The sequence below is a fragment of the Danio rerio genome, chromosome 2 (assembly GCF_052040795.2).
Source record: "Danio rerio strain M-AB ecotype USA chromosome 2, GRCz13ab, whole genome shotgun sequence".
In the NCBI taxonomy this organism is placed as follows: Eukaryota; Metazoa; Chordata; class Actinopteri; order Cypriniformes; family Danionidae; genus Danio; species Danio rerio.
In genome coordinates, this window is record NC_141022.1 from 3655001 (window position 1) to 3679049 (window position 24049).

The 24049-nt window shown below is 39.6% G+C and overlaps 1 protein-coding gene across 2 annotated transcripts in view; it reads right to left on the reverse strand.

Moving 5' to 3' along the window:
• Window positions 1-4222: 4222 nt before the first annotated feature.
• The window catches only part of wnt3a (wingless-type MMTV integration site family, member 3A), a 55801-nt gene continuing 35974 nt past the window's right edge, over window positions 4223-24049 (reverse strand). The window contains exons 3-4 of one of the 2 annotated variants that reach the window (XM_087239977.1): window positions 7964-8229; window positions 4223-7333 (exon numbers count right to left, since the gene is read on the reverse strand). In XM_087239977.1, the coding sequence (XP_087096103.1) occupies window positions 6854-7333; window positions 7964-8229 (746 nt within the window). In that variant the 3' untranslated portion in view covers window positions 4223-6853. 2 annotated transcript variants of the gene reach the window in all.

Sequence of the window (24049 nt, forward strand, 5' to 3'; positions counted from 1 at the left end):
ACAGAGCTAGTCTGTACAAAACTTTGGGATTTTAAGACCGTGTTAAGAATACAGATCGGAAATGTGTGAAAGGAAACATGTCAAATGTAAAAACTAAATGTATTGATTTTGTATTTAGATATTACAACCATAGGGTGATATACACTCACCGGCCACTTTATTAGGTACACCTCTCCAACTGGAAGCAAATTTCTAATCAGCCAATCACATGGCAGCAACTCAATGCATTTAGGCATGTAGACACGGTCAAGACGATCTGCTGCAGTTCAAACCGAGCATCAGAATGGGGGAGAAAGATGATTTAAGTGACTTTGAGCGTGGCATGGTTGTTGGTGCCAGGTGGAGTATTTCAGAAACTGCTGATCTACTGGGATCTTTACGCACAACCATCTCTAGGGTTTACAGAGAAAATATCCAGTGAGCGGCAGTTGATGCTGGAGGTCAGAGGAGAATGGCCAGACTGTTTCCAGCTGATAGAAAGGCAACAGTAACTCAAATAACCACTCGATACAACCGAGGTCTACAGAGGTGCATCTCTGAACACATAACACGTTTAACCTTGAGGCATTAGTCATTAGTCACCAATTGAGCATCGTGTCAACACCACAGCCTACATGAGTATTGTTGCTGACCTTTATGACCACAGTGTAACCATCTTCTGATGACTTCCAGCAGGATAACCCACCATGTCATAAAGCGTGAATCATCTCAGACTGGTTTCTTGAACATGACAATGAGTTCAATGTTCTCAAATGGCCTCCACAGTCAGCAGATCTCAATCCAATAGAGCACCTTTGAGATGTGGTGGAACAAGAGATTCACATCACGGATGTGCAGCCGACAAATCTGCAGCAACTGTGTGATGCTATCAAGTCATTATGGAGCAAAACCTCTGAGATATTTCCAGTACTTTGTTGAATCTATGCCACAAAGGATTAAGGCAGATCTGAAAGCAAAGGTGGTGGTACTGGTGAGGTGTACCTAATAAAGTGGCCGGTGAATATATATATATATATATATATATATATATATATATATATATATATATATATATATATATATATATATATATATATATATATATATATATATATACACACACACACATATATATACACACACACACACACACATAGACATATATATATATATATATATATATATATATATATATATATATATATATATATATATATATATATATAAAAGAGGTTTCCATGATTTGTTTTTATTTAAAAAAAAAGAAAATCTTTGACAACTGGTGTTTAATCATCACCTTCTCACATTTTCCTGCTATATTAGTTCAAATATTGTGTTTGCTACTCATAAATACCGTTTCTTGAGAAAATTGCTCATACATCAGTTTTCAATGCTATAGCGTGGCTTTTAATAACACCACATTCGACGCATCTCATTTTTCATACCATATTTTGTTCCGAAGGTCACGCAGACGTGTTAGAGTATACCTATTTGGTTAACGAATACAAACTCTCTATCAGGAATCCATTACTAGAAAACTTCACATTTTAGTTCGTGACTATGCTTACACAGTGTCTTTCACAGAAAGAAGAAAACAGAGACTCATGCACATACACAGACAACAAACACGGAGACGCTTGCAGTAGATCTGCACAGAGAGACACATAAATATAACAACAGACCTGTTATTAGTTAGCAGCATTATAAATGAGGGTAATTCATTAAGCGTCTGCGCTGCTGCTGCTAACGTTCACATAGGGGAAAAGATTAGAAAAAAAAAAACACATTAATTTTGGTCATGGATTCACGTACGAGTGTTACGATTGCGAATATAAATGTTAAAAACTGAAACAAAACCTACAATAATTGCCGAAAACCTATATTGAACTAAAAATATTAGTAGTTCCAAAATGGTGGGCGAATATCTGAGACCAGAGCCGGCTCAAGGCATAAGCGAACTAAGCGGCTGCTTAGGGCCCCGTGGCCACCAGGGGGCCCCCAAGAGTGCTTGAAATTATTGTGTGACTTTCGTTTTAGTTTGTTGAGTTGTGGATTAGTGGTGGGACAAAATATATGCCCATTTATAGTGTTATTTCTGACCGCGATACATACTCAGGCGCCAAGATATTTACTTAAATTTACAAAAGATCTGATTTAATTAATCAGTTTTTTCACACTGACTGCAGCAGATAACCGCTTTAGCTACAGTACACCCAGCCGCCACCAGGTGGCGCTTCCCGTAAGCAGCAAAATGCTTTTTTTATGAACTTGGCGATTAAAAAAATAAGCTTCTGATTTATTAAATTGACAGTTGTTAAATACACTGCAAAACTTTTTTTTTCTTATAGTTTTTGTGTGATTTTTAGTCCAAATATCTAAAAATTCTTAAACCAATAAGCATTTTCTAGAAGGATATTTAGTCAAAATAATGTGAATTTTTCATTAAAAAAAGCTCAATAATCTGCCAAATAGGGTAAATAAAAATATTGTTTTAGGTTTTAAATAAGATTATTTTACTTATCTCATTGGCAGATTAATTTGTTTTACAAAAAAATTCACTTAATTTAGATTTATTTCTGAAAACTGAACAATTTTTGTACATATTTAGTAATTTGATTGATATGCGAGTATGTCTAAAAAATACTTCCTTCCTTCATTTAATTTGATTTAAATTTAAATAGATATTTGCTTATTAATGTTTTGTGTCTAATTATTTAGATTTGTGGCAAGTAGTCATATAAAAAGTTGGATCAATAGGAAGTTGTTTCTGCAGAATAATATTTAGAATGGTCTTAAAACATATATTTTATGATGTAAGCAACACAGCTACAGTGAATAAAATCGATTATTTGTGTTTTAAATTTATAGTGTGCGAATTATCAAGGATTGATGATAATTTGTCATATTGTTTGCACCAAGGGGGCCCCAAATAAAATCCTGCTTAGGGCCCCCTGAAGGCTTGGGCCGGCCCTGTCTGAGACAATATACTCGCCATGATACTGTGTTGGTATTATTATCTATTAAATAATAATAATAATAATAGTTTCTAATAGTTAGACCCTGCATGTAGTAAAGTGTTTCGGCTACTGATTAAAGGCACCTTGTATATTGATTCTGAAATGTTTTGGACTTTTCTGTCTGAAACATCAATAATACTGTCACACACGATTGAGGCGAATGAATATCACGCTCCATTTCAAGATAGAAGTGCTGACATCTGTGTGTGTTCGCTTGAATATATAGTTTTTCCGCCAGGTGAACACTGCGCTTGTGTTTGGTTTGTTTCAGAACTCAAGTCTGTGCTCGAGAAATGAACCTGAGATTAAGCTGCTGTGGGATATGATTCATTTGAACTGAAGATACTAGTGTTGATGGTGAACAATTTGGTCGAATTTTTTCCGCTAAAAGATACTCTTCGGTTAAGTAAGATACGCATTTATGTTCATTTCCACTGTCAAACGTACCAAGTTATCAATCCATATGCACACTTGCTAGCTTAGGAAACCCAACATTGGCTTGGGTTTACTCTAGATGCAAAACTCTTGTCACTTGCTCTCGATTACTCATAGGATGTTTTTCGCCTCATGTGAATTTCCCGCTCTACGAAAGATGCAATAGAGGTAAATCCTGTGTCGCATGCATTTCATGTTATTCGCCATGTCCCATGTTATTTGGTATTACATTATTATTAGTCATTGCGTCACTAGCTCCAAATAACTCACAGGATGTTTTTCCGCCTCACATGATTTTATCACCTGCCTAATCTCACGAGGAAATGTAACTATTTTACGTTTTGTCAGTTTAGTGGCTAATTCGTACGAATTTATAAAAATTCAGTCATACGAAAATGTACAATTTTAAAAAGGAGGCGTTTTGCCCCTAACCCTAACCGTCTTTGGGTGACGAGCAAATCATTTTAAATTGTACAAAGTAGATTGTACAAATTCATACGAATTAACCAATAAATCAAAAAGTTACAAATTGCCGTGAGATTGTGTTAGGTGTAACTAGCTCCACATTAGTCACAGGACTTTTTTTCACGTCACTGGATTTTCCCGCTCAACGGAAGATGCAATTGAGCCGAATTCTGCATTTCTGATGTTATTTGTGTTTTATTTATTATTATTAATCATTGCGTCACTAGCTTCAAATAACTCACAGGATGTTTTTTCGCCTTACGCCATTTCCTTGCTCAATGGAAGATGTGATTGAGGTGAATTTCGAATTTTTCATGCTATTTCTGTTTATTTTTTATTATTCGTCATTGCGTCACTAGCTCCAAATAACTAACAGGATGGTTTTTCCCTTTGCGTGATTTTCCCGCTCAATGGAAGATGTGATTGAGGCGATTTTAGAATTTTCCATGTTATTTGTCATTACATTATTATTTGTTATGGTGTCACTAGCCTGATCTTGCGAGGAAATGTAACTATTTTACGTTTTGTAAGTTTAGTGGCTAATTCGTACGAATTTATAAAAATTCGGTCATACGAAAATGTACAATTTTAAAAAGGAGGCGTGGCATCTAACCCCACCCCTAACCCTAACCATCTTTGGGTGATGAGCAAATCATTTTAAATTGTACAAAGTAGATCGTACAAATTCATACGAATTAACCAATAAATCAAAAAGTTACAAATTGCCGTGAGATTGCGTTGGGTGTTACTAGCTCCACATTAGTCACAGGATTTTTTTCGCCTCACTGGATTTTCCTGCTCAATGAAAGATGCAATTGAGCCGAATTCTGCATTTCTGATGTTATTTGTGTTTTATTTATTATTGTTCGTCATTGCGTCACTAGCTCCAAATAACTAACAGGATGTTTTTTCGCCTTACGTGATTTTCCCGCTTAATGGAAGACGTGATTGAGGCGATTTTAGAATTTTCCATGTTATTTGTCATTACATTATTATTTGTTATGATGTCACTAGCCTGATCTCGCAAGGAAATGTAACTATTTTACGTTTTGTCAGTTTAGTGGCTAATTCGTATGAGTCATTCGAAAACGTACAATTTTAAAAAGGAGGCGTGGCACCAGCAACATGCCAATCAGCAAGAACAGGATCAGTATGTCCTCTAGTGTTGTTTATGAAGTTCAAATATTGGATCTCAAAATTTGCGGAAAGTACAAGAGATGCCTTTTCCTTTCTCTATTTGGGGTTAGGCGAGTGTCGCAGACAAAAGTAAAGAGTAAAGGGAGATTGCTGGGCCCCTAATAGTAACTATGGAGACCCCAAAATGGTGTGGGCCCTTAAGGCTGATTTATACTTCTGCGTCAAGCGCACGCGTATGCTACAACGCATAGCCCTATAGCCCGTCGGCGTCGCTGACGTGCACCTCTCCAAAAATGTAACACGTGTGAGTAGCGCAAGCTCTGTGATTGGTTGGCTAGGAAGCGCTGACGTGTGTGGGCAGAGGTGAGAGTCATGTGAGCGTGATGCAGCGGGTGTTAACAAGTGTAGAGGAGCTCCAGACGTTGTGTTTACCTCATGGGTAAAATTAAATTGTTGCACGTCCGCCGGTTCCTGCCTCAATATGAGTGAGTTTGAGTCACTTGTACATTAAGGAAGCGTTCAGAAAAAAAACAAACACCAGCGAAGAAACTTGACACAGAGGAAGATAAACACCTCACTGCCACCTAGCGTTTCGGAAGTGTATTGCAGAGCAACAGAAACTGCGCGCAGAAGTATTAATGCACGGCTACGTGCAAGGCTTGAGCCGTGGGTCACGCCCACCACTCGACGCAGAAGTATAAACCAGACTTTAGAATCGTCCTAACTCCCCCTCCCCCTAGCCGCACCTGTGCTACCAAGTAAGGGTACTGTTGGCAGTGGAAACGCAAGCCTGATTAGGTCGACCCGTACCATAATATACTGTACTGTAACCGAAATAGGCAATATGTGTAAAATAATGAACAATATGTAAATAGATCAGTAGCTTCCACACTTTTCTGTCAAACGGGACTGACTCAATGCTTTTACTTTGGGAGCTTCGCAATGCATTTGCAACAGACGCAAGCGCTGCTCTGTGCTGGAATGAAGCTGGGGATAAACAGCTGCTGCTTTGCTAATGCAAATGTACCACAGTTTGGACCCAAACGTACAGTGCGAACAGAAACGCGGAGCAAGCTGGACTCAAGCAGTCCAGGCTAGGGGTTAAGCAGCCAAAACGACATCATCTAGAAGAGGTCTAGACATGTTTGAGGAGTTTCAAAATCGTATCAGGAAAACATAAACAACGCTTCGACATTCACCCAGGCACAAGTGCATTCATAACCTAGTATTAGTAACTTACTCTAAACTCAAGCTAATACATAAACCCAGTGTTGGTCTTGCAAACAAAGACATCACGTGTAATAATATATGCTGTTAATCGGATGTTTGCCGGTTTGTTGGAATGCACAAAGGATAAAAATAGCTTCTTTAATGGTGTTAGTAGTAAGGCTATAGTTAATCACCACATTTCAAAGGCACCTGTGGGCAAACCCTGGTAGTCTGTTTATGCAGCGTTTATTACTGAGATCTCCCGTCGGAGTTTGCCGCCACGTGCCGTAAAAACCTCTTCCCTTTCAAAGGTTTTCTCCTGTTTTCTTGGAGACACAATTGGTGGAGGTCCCAAGGGCCAGAGTCTTTAGTAATCTGATCCATCACTTATCAGACTGGAAACGATTAGTCCCTTGCAAAAGCTTAGCCACAGTCCGCCATTTGGCCTCAACAATGCCCCCGGGTGAAGAACAAAGCCTCTATGGGTTTTTCTTGTTGTCTTTACTGAAGGTCCACCTTTTCTCTGTTTGTGAATGTCCACAAATTCCGTCTACAAGTTTCAGCGAAAAGGCTCCCTTGCGTGTTCACATGTGTCTAATCTGGTTTTGGTTTTACTTGCAGGTGTGAACATCGTAGACTCGCGTACACTCCTGACAGCTCACGTAGCAGCACCAGTGGAAAATGCAGTGGCACTTTTCTTTGCGCTTCTCAGTTCGAGTGTTGTGACCTCTGCCGCAGCACAGCAAATCGCAGCCGTCTATGCCGTGCGACGTCAGGTTACATGTACGGTCACGTGTGCCGAAGGAACCGGTCTCTGGGTTGGGTTCACAGAAGTTGGGCGAGCTTTCATAGTAGACGAGGTCGGTTTCTGTTGGTGGTTTGTAGTAGGGGTACTTTGGCCGTAGGGTTTCAACCCAACCTCGGGATTCCCGATGTTTCTCAACCACCATTTCCGATGCGCTGTCGTACTTGTCCTTCATGTAGTCGCCGATCACCCGGAAGTCCGGCTGAGACCACCAGCAGGTTTTCACCTCGCAGCTGCCCGAAAGCCCGTGACACTTGCATTTCAGGTACATGTGGTCAGTGATTGACTAGAGGAAAAAGGAAAACAGGATATTCATCTGAGTGCTGTATTTGGATGTATTGTAAGTGAATAAACTAAATCAGACATAGTGTATGAGTGTGTGTGTGAAGGTGAGAGTGTATGGGTGTTTCCCAGTACTCGGTTGCAGCAGGAAGGGCAAGTTCTGCGTAAAACCAGCCTGATCTCACAAAAAAACGTAAGTATTTTACGTTTTGCCAGTTTAGTGGCTAATTCGTACGAATTCGTACGAGTTCAGTCGTTTGAAATGGTACGATTTTAAAAAGGAGGCGTGGCACCTGACCCCACCCCTAACCCCAACCGTCATTGGGGGATAAGAAAATCGTACTAAATAGTACGAATTAGATCGTACGAATTCATACGAATTAGCCACTAAATGAAAAAGTTACGAATTGCCGTGAGATTGTGTTGGTAAAACATAAGCCGGAATAGTTGGCGGTTCATTCCACTGTGGTGACCCTAATAAATAAGGGACTAAGCCGAAGGTAAATGAATGAATATGACTTGTAATCAGTTTACGATTTTAAGGATTAAGCCAGATCACACCTGCGCATATTTTATTTGCTAATTTAGCGAATAGTGTAAACATGCAGATAAATGCTTTCAATAGTGTTTTTACCGAACGTCCAGCTTCATTGTTGTGTCGATTCATAGCAGAGCGGGCATCAGGGCGATTCTCGCGGGCATCAGCAAACTCTCGGGACACCATGCTGCCGAACTCCACATCCTCACTGCAGCCACCCCACTTCCAGCCCTCGCCCGGCGGTCCTTTCCTCCGGCTGTCACAGCCGCAGATTGTGGCTGAGCCCTCCGCACAAGCCCGTGTCACAGCGAAGGCTACCCCCGCCGAGGCTATAGCATGCACGAACGCTGATTCTCTGGTGGCTGAAAACAGAGAAAACAGGAGTTACTACAGTTCTGTAGATTTATTTTGGTAATACAGTTGAAGTCACAATTATTTGCCCTCCTGAATTATTATATGTAATAATAGAATAATATATTTATTTATATTTAATGATGAATTATTAAGTTTTAGTTTAATGTAAAGAAGATTTTTTCAACACATTTCTAAACATAATATTTTTAATAACTCATTTCTAATAGCTGATGTAATATGACAGTACATAATATTTGACTAGATAGTTTCAAGATGCTAGTATTCAGCTTAAAGTGACAATTAAAGGGTTAACCAGGTTAATTAGGGTAAAGTTAGGCGAGTTATTGTATAACAGTGGTTTATTCTGTTGATAATCAGAAAAGAATCATGCCTAAGGGGGCTAATAATATTGACTTTAAAATACTTTTAAAAAAAATTAAAAACGGCTTTTATTCTAGCCGAAATCAAACAAATAAGACTTTCTCAGAAGGAAAAAATATTATAGAAAATACTGTGAAAAATTCCTGAATCTGTTCAACATCATTTGGGAAATACTTGAAAATGAACAAAAAAAAAAAAATCACAAGAGGGTAAATAATATTGACTTCAACTGTATATTGAATTGTTGATGTGTTTGGTCTTTGTGTAATAAATCTGCTACGCTGCTGCTGCTGCTTTGCTTATTATGGCAGAGCAAGTTCTGAGACTTGCTACTGCAAGTATACTCCCACACATGCAGTCTGAGAATATAACACACTGCTGAGTGGCAGTGAATGGCAAATGAAAACGTCCCTTACCTAAATACTCTGTATGAAAAAGAAACCACAATGTACAATCGGAAGTGTAGCCTGCATTCATAACATGTTTTTGCGCAGCGGCGCTACTTTAAATGAGTCCAATTTACTATACATTAAACGGGAACTCCATTTCAGGAAAGACAAAGTTAAGATGCCCTTCTTTTATCCCGCATGGAGGACAAACAAGAGACGAAAAAGAGATCTTGAGTAAAGTGAGGATAAATAAACGACAGCTTCCGAGAGACATCCTCTCTTTTTCCACTGTAGGCCTTCCTTGTGTTTTATTTTCTAATGCAAGCTGTTTTAAAAGATAAACAATGTGTAAAACTATACATTATTTATATTACTTCAATAATTTATTATTATTTTTTTAGTAATGGACAATGCACAGATATTGATGTTTCACAATGTTTTTACACTTCATTATTTGACTCTAACAAGCTTGTTTACGTTGCTCTATACATTAAGGGCCCTATCATACACCTGGCGCTGTGTGGCGCGGCGCAGTAGTCTTTTGGTAGTTTCAGCTTGGCACAAGAGTGGTTTTGAGGCGTTGCGCTACGCTGTTTAAATAGCAAATGCATTAGTGCTCATTTGTGCGCCCATAGGCGTTCTGGTGTAAAAAGGAAGGCGTTCTGAGGTGGACCGCTGGCACGTTGCTATTTTGAGAAAGAAGTTTTCATTAGACCAAAACTAACCCGGTCTAAACTCCGGCGCAGAGTTGCGCCTCGCTTACGCACTGCTTAATACGCACAAGAGAGCAATAGGCAAATATCTTTACATATGAAAAAATGTAAATATTAAGGATATATATAGGATATAATAAGAACAGATATAGGATATAAATATAAAGGATTAAAATATTACAAAACATATTATTTTCTAGCCTACATAAATATGAAAAATCACTGCTTTTATGTCTTCTTCATCTCGGGAGGCTTTTTCAGTTCATTCATAACAATCTGCTTTTGTTTTTTAATGTTATAATTATTAGCAGTATTATTTATTAAATTCATATTTATATTTGCTTCATTAAAAACAAGCTTAGATTTGCCCACCTGTCAGGTTTTAGACCATATGGGGTATGGCAGGTGTATTTGGAAATAACTCAGGTTTTTGAGCACACTTGGTTATTATTGTTCATTTATTCGTTTGCTAGAAATTAGAACTGAATTTAGAAATAGTTTTGAAACAAATATTTGCGCTTAACAAACAAAATTAATTATTTATAGACTAATTGATGTCTGTGCGTAAAGGTTTCCCCATCCAAGGGCGAAAGTGAAAGTGATCCATTATCTCTCATTCTCAGGCAGTAGATGCTCTGTTTAACTGTTTTCTGTTAAAAAAACTGTTAACTGTTTGCTTGTGAAATGCTCATTTTTTCCACTTAGACTTACTTTGCGTCCTGTAAATAGCGAATGCGCTCTTGGCACGACGCAGCTGACTCTTAAAGGGAATGGGAGAGGAGACTCTAATTGGTTTATTCTCAAAACACACCTATAACTCATTAAGAAAATAAACTCAACCCTTTTAGACCATGCGCCTTGGCGCAAAGCAGATTTCCCATCCGTAAATTAGCAAAAATGAGTTCTGACACGCCCTGAAAGCGTTTGCGCCCTGCGTTTTGCGCCCTGCGCATGGACCGTCAAAATAGAGCCCTAAATCCAAATCCCAAACATCAAAAATTACAACAGATAAAGATTTAATTCAAGTCAGTTTTAATGTTATTGATTAATGCACTTGACACATTTCATTCTTTCATTTTCCTTCTGCTTAGTCCCTGCTTTATCAGGGGTTACCACAGCGGGATGAACCGCCACTTACTTAACAGATGTATTTTTAATTTCAGGTGGTTTGTGTAATGTATTTTATGTTTGGTAAAATAATCTCTAATTTGCATCTTTAGGGATTTTATTCAACTAAATACACTGTCTTGTCTCAATATGTGGATTTAGAGGTTTGTGCATAAAAAGCAGATGTGGATTTTGCTGGTTTTGATGCAAAATAAATCTCCCTTGTTAAAAAGCAAAGAATTGTCTACAGTGACATTAATGAAAAGAGATATTTTATTTAGCTAATAACCTCATCATTACATATAAAATGAAACTTCTAAACCTAATCAGAGGAGCCTGATAGAAAATGCTCATTTACAAGAAAAGAGCTCTGATGGATTTAGAGGGTTTTGCATCTGAACTCTTCAAGTGTTTCTAATTTGGAGTTATAGTAATTAAACATCTTACGGTTAAATTTGCTGGTAAAGGCAGGTCTCGTTGTCAACATAGCTAAGGCATGAGTCAGGGAAAACCAAGCAAATGAGGTAAATAAAAGTCTGACAAGTCTATAATTAGAAAGAGTCAATTAAGCAACTCTGAGGTGGGGAAATAGACCTGAATCACTCATATCTAAGACTCACTGTCGAATCGCGCTTACAAGATCCAACGTGTTGCTTTCTGAATTAATTTGAACAATGCAAGTTTAGATTAATCTTTCCGATGATCCAGCATTCTGTCCGACAGGGGATTTTGTGACGATTCTTGCTGACGAGGGGCCCTTAGAAACTTAAAAGTGCTTTTTTTTGTTGTTTTCAACAGACAGCTAACAGGGTTTGGTAATTCTGATAAATACTCTGTGGTCTTGTGCAGTCTTGCAGTTGCAGGAGAAGAAACGACTGTAGAGACTCAAGTCTTCCTTTGGTGCAGGTTTCAACTGGTTAAAGAAATCAAGGCTGGATATAAAGGTGTTGCAAAACTTGCCACAAGTCTTTCCTATTCCACAATGCTAATTATTATTTTTTTTTTGTAACTTTATGTTTATTTTGAACATTCAATTGAGTACAGTCAAACAACATTTCAAGGTACATTGGAATCTCAGTATGTGAACTTACTGTAGGTGGTATAAAAATTATGTACATTATTTTCAGGTGCATTTACTACCTAGTAGTACTCAAATTTTGTAAATTATAAAATGAAAAACAGCATAAAGAGCAAAGAAAAATAAGAAATAATAAGAAAAAGGTTAAATAAAAATATAATAAAAACACTATTTACATCCAGGGTTAGAACACATGTCATAATATAATTCCTTCAAGAGTAATCTCAAGTGGACCACAATGCTAATTTTGACAATGAGATTTGAAGCGTTTGGATCTTTGATTGAAATCTTTATCCAAATCATAAGCTATGGTTTCATCAAAAGTTTCCCATGGTGGCCTTTGATTTGGCCCGCCATCCCATCTGACAATGGTCTAGAGCAGGGGTTCCCAAACTTTTCAGCATGCGACCCCTAAAATCACAATGCCAGTGACTCGCGACCCCCAATATCCCCTGAGGTGGTTATAAATACAGAAAACTTGCATGCAATGGCGCACACACACCAATAGACCAAAGTCTATTCTTCGTTTATTTTTTTAAATGTATTTCAGTGCTGTAAATGGGCCAGAAAGTTTAACCTGGTGTTATAAAATCAATCTGCTGCATCTGACGCTATTGCTGTGTCTTTAATATAATGTATTTACCCCAGGGGTCACAATCCAATAGAACAAGTAAATAAGCTACTATAGTAACTATAAACGACTGTTTTTTTTCTCTTCAGTAGGTTATGGATAAAATATGGTAATTCTTATGGTCTAATAATAATAAGTAGATTTTTGGAAATCACCAGGCCACCCCCCTTCATTGTTCCGCGACCCCTCAAGGGGTCCCGACCCCCACTTTGAGAACCACTGGTCTAGAGCAGGGGTGGCCAACCCTGTTCCTGGAGAGCCACCTTCCTGCAGATTTCAGTTGTACCCCATATCAAACACACCTGCCTGTAATTATCACATGGTGTTCAGGTCCTAATTAATTGGTTCAGGTGTGTTTGATATGGGTTGCAACTGAATTCTGCAGGAAGGTGGCTCTCCAGGAACAGGGTTGGCCACCCCTGGTCTAGAGATTCATTCATTTTCTTTTCGGCTTAGTCCCTTTATTAATCAGGGGTTGCCACAGGGGAATGAACCGCCAACTTATCCAGCATATGTTTTACGCAGCGGATGCCCTTCCAGCCAAAACCCAACACTGGGAAACACCCATACACTCTCATTCACACACATACACTATGGCCAATGTAGCCTACTCAATTCACCTACAGCACATGTGTAAACTGGACTAGTGTATTCAGCATTGAACTCCACAGTGTTGTAAATGTGATGATGTTTTGTAGTTTAGTTTGGTATGTGTATCTTCGGCCCACGACTCTCAATGATATCAGGTTTTTGGCCCTTCATATTAACGTTTTATGATGTTGTGTGGCTGCTGGGAAGTTTTAAAACAAGCAACTTTTGCTTCCATGTCCATCATCTCGATCATATAGCGACCGGGGGTTCCCAATGACCCGGACTATTCAATTACAACTGAAAACCCATCGAGTGCCCTATGATTTATGATGAGGAAGCCAAAAAAATGAGGGTTAAAGACTGACAATGTGATGGCAGACTGGTTGGGGGGGGCGTAAAAAAGAGACGGAGTGGGGGGGGGGATTAATATCTAGAGGAAGAATGGATCAATGAGAGATACGGAGAGGCAGATTTCTTTCATGGTTTCCGCTACATTCATTCTTCCGTGGCGGGGCGCTACACCAAAATTCATCCCGCCACAAGGGCCTAAGCAAGCTGAACTGCCGCTCTAGGCAGAGGAAGATCACGCCGCCCTCAACCCCAATGTGAAAACGAAAGTGACCGGTTATGAAAATGACGTGAGGTGTCGCGGACCTCTTTTCTGCCGCCCTATGCGCAGATATAACTGAGGAGGCGCGGGTGCTGAGGGAGGGAGGGAGGTGTCGCGGACACCGCTCTCTCTATTCTTCCGCCCTATGCGCGGATATAACTAAAGACACGCGGGTGCTGATGGAGGTGTCGGTGACGCCGCCCTCTCTATTCTGTCGTCTATGTGCGAATATATCTGAGGATGCGGATGGTGAGGGAGGTGTCGCAGACATAACTGAGGATGCGGGTGGTAAGGGAGGTGTCGCGGACGCCGCCCTCTCTATACTGCCGCCCTAGGCGGCCGCCTAGGTCGCCTCAATGGACGCACCTGCCCTGCCCGCCACAGCTACATTACAGCTTCTTATTCAAAATATTCGGTCGTTTTTTAAATAGCGGGTTAAAATCGCACCGAAAATGTATGAAAAGGTGAGTGAATAATAACAGCGCAAACTTTTCTGTGACCGTAGTAGTGCTGTGGGTTCTGTTTAACCCTTTAAGGTGACGTGCTGACTGACTGACTGACTGACTGACAGGTGCGTGAGGCCAGCAAATACGGTGTAGCTTTCAGTTATGATGAATAAAGTTTCCATAATTATACTTTATTTATAGATGAAGGTCTGTAGCTCTGCATATAATGACTTTATCTTGCTGGAGTTTATAGCCGTTTCACTTTACTTCGGGACGCATTAATGCTGCGGTCCGCTCCGCAAGTCTATCGGAGACATTCATAAATATTCCTAGCAAATCTAATAAATATTGGGGACATACTCGATATACAAACACTTCAGCCGCATTTATTTGAGGGCGCAAGAAAATCTGCACTTGAGCAGCGTATATTTGAGGGAGCGCACGCAAGAAGTTTTGTGCGCGAGGAAATCGGCGCTCAAGCAGAGATTGACATGCTCGTAGGCTATTACATGAATGCGATCTCGACGTAATACTGCACCCATGACATTTGTCAATGAAATAACGCCACATGTAGTGGTAGACCTGTGTAAAATGGCCTACAGAGTCTGCCGCCACAGCTGGAAAAAATCCTAGAGGAAACACTGACTTTCTTTACCTGAGAAATGAATGCAGGTGAAGCCAGAGTAGACTGTTTATCAGGAAGGAACTATTTAGTTCTCTTTGACTCATTGGATGGAAACGTTGCTTTATTTACAAATGTTTTATGCAATGTTTTGCGCATAAATTGACATCTTTGGATGGAAACGTAGCTAATGTTTCTTTGAAGCACAGAAATATCTCAAGCTCATTCATTTGTGAACAGGATGTCATATTGACATTGTACCCCAATGTCATGGGGATGTTGGATTTTGTTTGCAAATGAAAATCGGGTCGACGTCAGAACCCAACGTCAGGCTCAACGTCCAACCTAAAATCAACCAAATATCAACGTCTAATCATGTTACGCCTTGACGTTACATGGACGTTACCACTATGACATCTATCAGACGTTGGATTTTGGTTACTTTCCAACACAACCTAAAATCAACCAAATATCAATGTAATTTGACATTGTAACGTTGTCCTTAGACGTTGGCTAGACATTTAATTTAGGTCACCTGACGTCATGACTTAAATCTAACCTAATATTAACGTTTTATGATGTTGTGTGGCTGCTGGGTAGTTTTAAAACATGTCCATCATCTCGATCATATATTAACCGGGGGGTCCCAATGACCCGGACTATTCAATTACAATTGAAAACCCACCGAGTGGCCTATGTTTTATGATGAGGAAGCCAATAAAATGAGGGTTAAAGACTGACAATGCAATGGCAGACTGGTTGGGGGGGGGCGTAAAAAAGAGACAAAGTGGGGGGGCAGATTAATATCCAGAGGAAGAATGGATCAATGAGAGATACGGAGAGGCAGATTTCTTTCTTTACCTGAGAAATGAATGCAGGTGAAGCCCGATTAGACTGATTGTTTGTGACAACACAACAGTCGAGCCCCTGCTGCCCACCTTCTGGCCAACAGCGCCGGACCCTGACATGGCGAGCGGTCCCCTGTTACCTGCTGGGACCCTGACTCCCCCATTGTGCTGCCACTGTCACGGCGAATTACACACACAAAAGCCCCCCGATATTTTATATGAAATTTGCCCTTGCCAGTGATTAGTGGCGACCAAGTTAAGTCATAGCAACAGAAAAGTATGCATTGGCCGGACCCCACTTGTCGGCAGACGGGGAAATCCCCATTGAAATGCTTTAATAAAACAATCTAAAGGGCGTGTGAATTGTGAAAAGGAGCTTTCTCTCTGGCTTAATCTTATGGTCGCCCTGATATTGTGTGCTGAGTCGGGCCCAGCAGGAGGCGGGGCTAAGGTCCCACCGTTCGCCACGCCCCCTTCTTTCTTCGGTGGGCAGAGTTAATGATACACCAGCGAGCAGACCTCCCCCGGCACAGTTAAACATGCATTAGATGAAAGGCACCGTGCTCTCGGTACATCCTAAATTGTAACAGTTTCTCCTCCCGAGGGCAAAGGTCATAACCCGGGTAGCCTGACCTCATGCGAAGTTGGTTTAGATGAGGCTGTTAGCTTTAAGAGTCGTCCTTTGCTTCGTTTTGTGGTGGTGATCCCTGAGGAATTCCAATCAAAAGGGTTTCATGGACACCCAGATGTAATTTCATTGCTTTGTTAAAAGTCTGAGGGCATTTTGAAGAAACACGTGTACATTAGGGATGCGCAGTGTGATGGAATGTGTCGTTACACCGTGGAGTAAATTGTCTAATGTGATGGATTCTATTTGCAGGTTTCTCAGTAGCAGAAGTTGTCATAGTTGGGTAAACTGAATAGGAGAGTACAACAAATATTTGTTGCAATCTTAGGTCCCACTTTATATTAAGTGGCCTTAACTAATATCTACTTACACAGGAATTAATAGTTTGTTACAATGTACTTATTGTGTAAATACATGTATTTACTGTGTACTTATGCTTGATTAAATACATGTATGTAGATACATCTGTAACTAACTTTTGCAATTACATTTGTACATACACTGTTGACCATCCCTTACACCTTAACCTACCCTTAAACCTACCCATGCCACCAAACCTGTCCATAACCCAACCTCTATTAGAACTCAAAAGCACCACAAGTGTTCTCAAATACATTATAAACACAGTAAGTACATTGTATTTATTTTTTTTATGTAAGTACATAGTAGTTAAGGACACTTAATATAAAGTGGGACTCAATCTTACTTGCTGAAATAATTAAAAGAAAAATAAGTCTTGGCATTATCAAGACTTTCAGAGAAAGGAAACAAAATAGTGTGAGACTGATGAGGACAGCCTGAAGAAAGAACAACGTCAAATATACTGTACAGTCCTGCCCACATTACAAACCTCACACAAGCTGTATTTTTGTTTGTTTGTTTGTCATTTGATGCAAAGATGATATAAAACATACGGAAATACACTCACCGGCCACTTTATTAGGTACACCTTACTAGTACACTGAAAAAATTATGATTACTTGGATTTACTCAATTTTCTTTTACGTTAAGTGGTTGTAAACAATTTATTTGGGCTGAATTCAAACAACAAAATTAAGTTTAATTCAACACAAAACAATTGTTTGTGCATGCAACACATTTTTCAGTGTACCGGGTTGGACCCGCTTTTGCCTTCAGAACTGCCTTAATCCTTTGTACAGGTTCAACAAGGTGGAAATATTCCTCAGAGATTTTGCTCCATATTGACATGATAGCATCTCCCGTTCCCCCACATCCCAAAGGTGCTCTATTGGATTGAGATCTGCTGACTGTGGAGGCCATTTGAGTACAGTGAACTCATTGTCATGTTCAAGAAACCAGTCTGAGATGATTCACGCTTTATGACATGGTGCGTTATCCTGCTGGAAGTAGCCATCAGAAGATGGAGACACTGTGGTCATAAAGGTCAGCAAGAATACTCAGGTAGGCTGTGGGGTTGACACGATGCTCAATTGGTACTAATGGACCCAAAGTGTGCCAAGGAAATATCCCCCACACCATTACACCACCACTACCAGCCTGAACCGTTAATACAAGGCAGGATGGATCCATGCTTTCATATTGTTGACACAAAATTTTGACCCGAACCTCTGAATGTGGCAGCAGAAATGGAGACTCATCAGAGCAGCAACGTTTCTCCAATCTTCTCTTGTCCAGTTTTGGTGAGCCTGTGCCAATTGTAGCCTCAGTTTCCTGTTCTTAGCTGACAGGAGCGGCACCCGGTGTGGTCTTCTGCTGCTGTAGCCCATCCACCTCAAGGTTGGACGTGTTGTGTGTTCAGAGATGCTACCTCGGCTGTAACGAGTGCTTATTTGAGTTACAGTTGCCTTTCTATCAACTGGAACCAGTCTGGCCATTCTCCTCCGACCTGAACAAGGCATTTGCGCCCTCAGAACTGGATATTTTCTCTTATTCAGACCATTCTCTGTAAAGCCTAGAGAAGGTTGTGCGGAAAAATCCCAGTGTATCAGCAGTTTCTGAAATAGTCAGATCAGCCCGTCTGGCATCAAGAAATATGCCACGTTCATAGTCACTTAAATCACCTTTCTTCCCCATTTTGTGCCAAGGCCCGAACAAAAACCGAATTGTTCCTGCTGGATCCTAGGTTCAACTGAGCAAAGGACGTGTTTCATTAATTGTTTTTCATATATTAGGCATTGAAAGCCTTTAATTATTTTTTTAAAAGCATGAAAGAGAATTTGTGCTGTTCTATGTGTGTGCTATAGGGATGTATGTCATGAGCAAATCTACACCCTTGCTTTAAACAAGTAAAGCTGACTCTAAAAGTCTTTTATTTAAAGGATAAACGTTGTTAGAAGAAAGATCAGGCTCCCATAATGAGATTCAAAAGCATAAATAAACACAAAACTGCTAATTCACAGATTTCTGTTTTCACAGTGGCATATTGTATGTGTATGTAAAATCCTCTCATCGCTTTTCGCTTTAACTGTCTGTTTTCAGAAACAACACAAATCGTGAGTGACAGTGAGAACAAGTTAATTCTGGTGTCCGATTACAGCTCGCATGCGACTGGCAATGTTATCTGCTGTAGGTGTGTTCAGCAAACTCTCCGGGAACACCTGCGCTGACTCTCCTTTCATCGCCAGCGGATTCCAGCGGGCCGTGTTTTGACACTTTGGTTAATGTAAATTAATGAGCACCGATGCAGACGTAGCCCGAGGCGGCACTGTGAAATAGATAAATGGGGCCGAGTTTGGAGAGACACTTCTCCTTGGGAAAACAATGCGATACTGTAAGTGACACATGCTCAGATTTATGAGAAGTATAAAGCAAGCAAAGCTAGGTGGCAAAGCTGACAGAATTTCCACACATACATCTGAGAAGCAAGCATTCAAACGGTATCAGCACCACAAATCTCTCGGTTTGCATCACGTTATGGGTTTTTATTTTATTGGGATGCAGAGCAGAGTTGATCACGACGACAAGGTTCAAGTCAGACAAACAACGATTTCAGAAACTAGGAAAAACGAAAGCAATAAATAAATAAATAAACAATCGTCTGAAAACGTGATGAAATCACACGGCCTCGACGGCTTTTCTTTTTCTAGATTATTTTTTGAAAACACTATTGTTTGGGTTTAGAAAAGGGGGTGGGTGGGTCCGTCGGTCAGTCAGTCGACAGCAAGCTGGCCTGGGCTGTGTTTATTGCAACCCATGCTCATTCTGTAAACGTAGTCCAGCGGATGTTTCTGGACACCGCGAAATACGTCCCGCGAGGTACGTATGGCTGCATTTCATTTTTTACGTGAATGCTACAGGGCGTTGTGACGCCGTTCCCTTTCGCGCTTGCCGGCTGACCGCTTACCTCCGTGTGGAGGGTTGACAAAGGCGTCTGGGTTCGAGTCCGGGGAAGAGCGGTTTCAGAAATCAGGTAAGACTAAAACAGAATCTAAAAAATAATGCAAACGAGTTCAGAACGTGGTGAAATCCGAAAACGTGGCTTTTTCTTTTTCTAGACTGCTTTTCTAAATTGTTGCTCGGGTTTAGGGAAGTGAGCGGGCGGGTGGGTCAATCGGTGAAACTGGTTGGGTTCAGGGAAAGAAGAGGGTGGGTCAGCCGATTGGCCGGTCGCGCAGTCAATCATTCGATCAGTCAGACAGTTGCCTCTGGTTGGTTGACGCAAGAACAGCGCGGGCGCGAACGGCACTCGCGAGACCCTTTAAGAGCCAGTTGCATCGCGCCATAAGTGCATTTGCTATTTACATGACGACTTTGTAAGTGGAAAAACTGAACATTTCACTAGCAAGAAAATAATTAAACAGAGCATATACAGCTCGAAAATGAGAGATGAGCCTCCTCATTATTTACTTTCACTTTTGCTCTCGTGGATAGGGAAACCTTTACGCACAGACATCAATTAGCCTATAAATATTTCATTTTGTTTGTTAAGCACAAAGATTTGTTTCAAAACTATTTCTAAATTCAGTTCTAATTTCCAGCAAATGAATAAATGAACAATAATAACGAAGTGTGTTCAAAAAACTGAGTTATATCCAAATACACATGCTGCGCCCCATATGGTGTAAAACCTGACAGGTGGACAAATCTAAGCTTGTTTTCAGTAAAACAAATATAAATATGGATATAATAAATAATACTGCTGATAATAATAACAATATACAAAAGCAAGTTGTCACGAATAAACTGAAAAAGCCTCCCGAGATGACGAAAGCATGAAAAGATGGTTTTAATATTTATGTAGGCTATGTTTTGTAATATTTTAATCCTTTATATTTATATCCTACATATATCCTTATTATATCCTATATATACCTATATATATATATATATATATCCTATATAAGATATTTGCGTATTGCTCTACTTCTTGTGTGTGTTAAGCAATGTGTAAGCGAGGCGCACAACTAACACGTTTTGCGCGGGACTATAGACCTGATTTGATCTGGTCTATTGAACAGTCTATTATAGTTTCTCAAAATAGCAACGCGCCAGCAATGCGCGTCAGAATGCCTTCCTTTTTAGACCAGAACGCCTATGGGCGCACATATAAGCGCAAATGTATTTGCTATTTATATAGTGTGGCGCAAAACGTCAAAACAACTCTTGCGCCAAGCTGAAACTGGCAAACAACAATTGCGTCGCACATTGCCCCAGGTGTGTGATAGGGCCCTTAAACTTCTGCAGTGGTTTGAATGTGTCAAATTGTAAAAAATAGACTTAAAAAATAAATAAATAAACAATTTACAACTTAATATTAATAATAATAATTATATATATATAATATATATAATATATAATATATTATATATATTTATATGATAGCTTGGTGATTATATTTGGAATATTCTCAATAATATGTGTAAAGGAAACATATATAGGTCTTATATGTGTCGTTTGCATATGTTTTAATTAATATGGAAACAAGTGCATGTTTTAACCAAAACTAATATTGTATTTTTATTTAAATGCATGTGTGTGTAAAACAATAATTTGTACAAAAAATATGGGTTTTTTCTCTAAAGCACTTCACTTCAGCCCGTTTAGAGCGTCATTATGGACGTTTTTATAACTAACGTTGTTCAAATGATGGATCAGGGAAAGTTCGGTTTTGGCAAACACTTGTCACAACATCGTTCTTTTCTTTTACTTCTACAGTGGTTTGAATCTGTCAAATAAACTTAAACTTAAAAAAAGTCTTAAAATAGAGTTTAAAAAATAAATAAACAATTTACTACTTAATTTTAATAGTAATAATTATTATTATTCTTATTATTAGGTAGGATTTTTTTTAAATTTCTTAATAAATAGCCTACTGTAAATTAGGCCTACAACCATTACCGATTTATATATATATATACATACATACATACACACACACACACACACACACACACACACACACACACACACACACACACACACACACACACACACACACACACACACACACACACACACACACACACACACACACACACACAAATATATATATATACATATATATGAGATTAGAATTCATGATAGCTTGGTGATTATATTTGGAATATTCTCAATAATATGTGTAAAGGAAACATATATAGGTCTTATATGTGTCGTTTGCATATGTTTTAATTAATATGGAAACAAGTGCATGTTTTAACCAAAACTATTATTGTATTTTTATTTAAATGCATGTGAGTGTAAAACAATAATTTGTACAAAAAATATGGGTTTTTTTCTCTAAAGCACTTCACTTCAGCCCGTTTAGAGCGTCATTATGGACGTTTTTATAACTCACGTCGTTCAAATGATGGATCAGGGAAAGTTCGGTTTTGGGAAACACCTGTCACAACATCGTTCTTTTCTTTTACTTCTACAGTGGTTTGAATCTGTCAAATTGTAAAAATAGACTTAAAAAAATAAATAAACAATTTACTACTTAATTTTAATAATAATAGTAATAATTATTATTATTCTTATTATTAGGTAGGATTTTTTTAAAAATTTCTTAATAAATAGCCTACTGTAAATTAGGCCTACAACCATTACCGATTTATACATATATATATATATATATATATATATATATATATATATATATATATATATATATATATATATATATATATATATATACATACACACACACACACACACACACATATATATATATATATATATACTTCACTTCACTTCAGCCCGTTTAGAGCGTCATTATGGACGTTTTTATAACTAACGTCGTTCAAATGATGGATCAGGGAAAGTTCGGATTTGGGAAACACTCGTCACTACATCGTTCTTTTCCCAAATGATGCATCATACTATGATAGTTTAGCCGCGACTTACGTCGTTGTTTGGGAAACGCACCCCTGGTTGGCTGAATTGTATATTGCGCCCTCTGGTGGATTTACGCGAGAAGACGTGCAAGAGAAATTTGAGATCATCAAAAAGTGTACACAGTGGATTTGCAAAACCAAAAACTACAAGCAGATGTACCTCCGCTTACATATTTCAATGTCTGCAGAAATGTAGACCTGGGTATATATCTGTAATGAGGCTGGCTTGGCAATATCATGGCATTCCTCAGGCTCAATACTTCTGCTAGATCGGCGTATTACTGGCAGGGACTACCGAACCTTTCAAGGGCACCCAATGGTTCAAACGGCATCTCAGACTGCAGTGTGATTGTCAGTAACAAGCCACTGAAGACCTATTAAAGATCAGCGCTTCATTCATCCCAGCACAAAACAGAGGAGGAAACCGACATGCATCCGTCTGCTCCACAGACTCCACAATAGCGCTAGCGCTGCTTAAGTGACAGCGTTAGCCACAAAAGCAGCGAAAGGGAGAGGTGCTCTTCTTTAAGCCGTATGAAAAGCTTGGAAAAACCGGCCCAACAAAGCACTTAATCTGCCCCGCTTTGACCTCTGGCATTATTAAGAGCTTCAGAAGCTTTAATCCAATCAAAATGATTTACTAGAGCCACCCCTGGACCCAGATGACTGACCTGGTTCAAACCCCCCGTCACCCCCTGTCCCGGACCGATCTCCCCTTCAATTTAGGCTGGAGGAGGGGGAACGGCAGGGGACGTGGAGTGGCTATTAACACCACAATGGAGAAGAGCCGAGCAGTCGTCCCATCATCATCAGTGGCCCGCTTGGGCTCAAGCCCTCTCCATCAATCTAACAATTGCTGGAGGGTTTATTAAAAGCAATTGGCTGGGCTGACGCCGCCTCTCAGCGTAGCCGCTTATATCCGTATTCAGCCCCTGGTACCCTGACCTCTCGTTTCTCCTGGAGCGACTGATACAACAAATCTGACACTGCTTTTTGTGTGTGAAGGCACTGGAGAGAATGCAGCAACAGGAAGCCGAAAGCTTATTAAACACATCTCTACTCTCGCAAAACTGTTAGCACGTTTTTTTCTCTCTCGGAAAGTACCAGGAATTCGTTTCCCATACGCATTATAAGGCTTAGTAGATCGTAAAAAATCATTCATTTATTTTCCTTCATCTCTGATTTATCAGGGGTCGCCACAGTGGAATGAACCACCAACTATTCCAACATATGTTTTACGGAGCGAATGCCGTTCCAGCCTTGAACCAGTCTTTGAAAAACACCTGTACACACTCACATTCACACACACACACACTCATACACTATGGACGGTTTTGTTTACCCAATTTACCTATAGCGCATGTGTTTGGACTATTTGGGAAACTGGAGCACCCTAAGGAAACACACATGATCAAGGGGAGAACATGCAAACTCCACACAGAAATGCCAACTGGCACAGCCAGGACTCAAACCAGCAATCTTCATGCT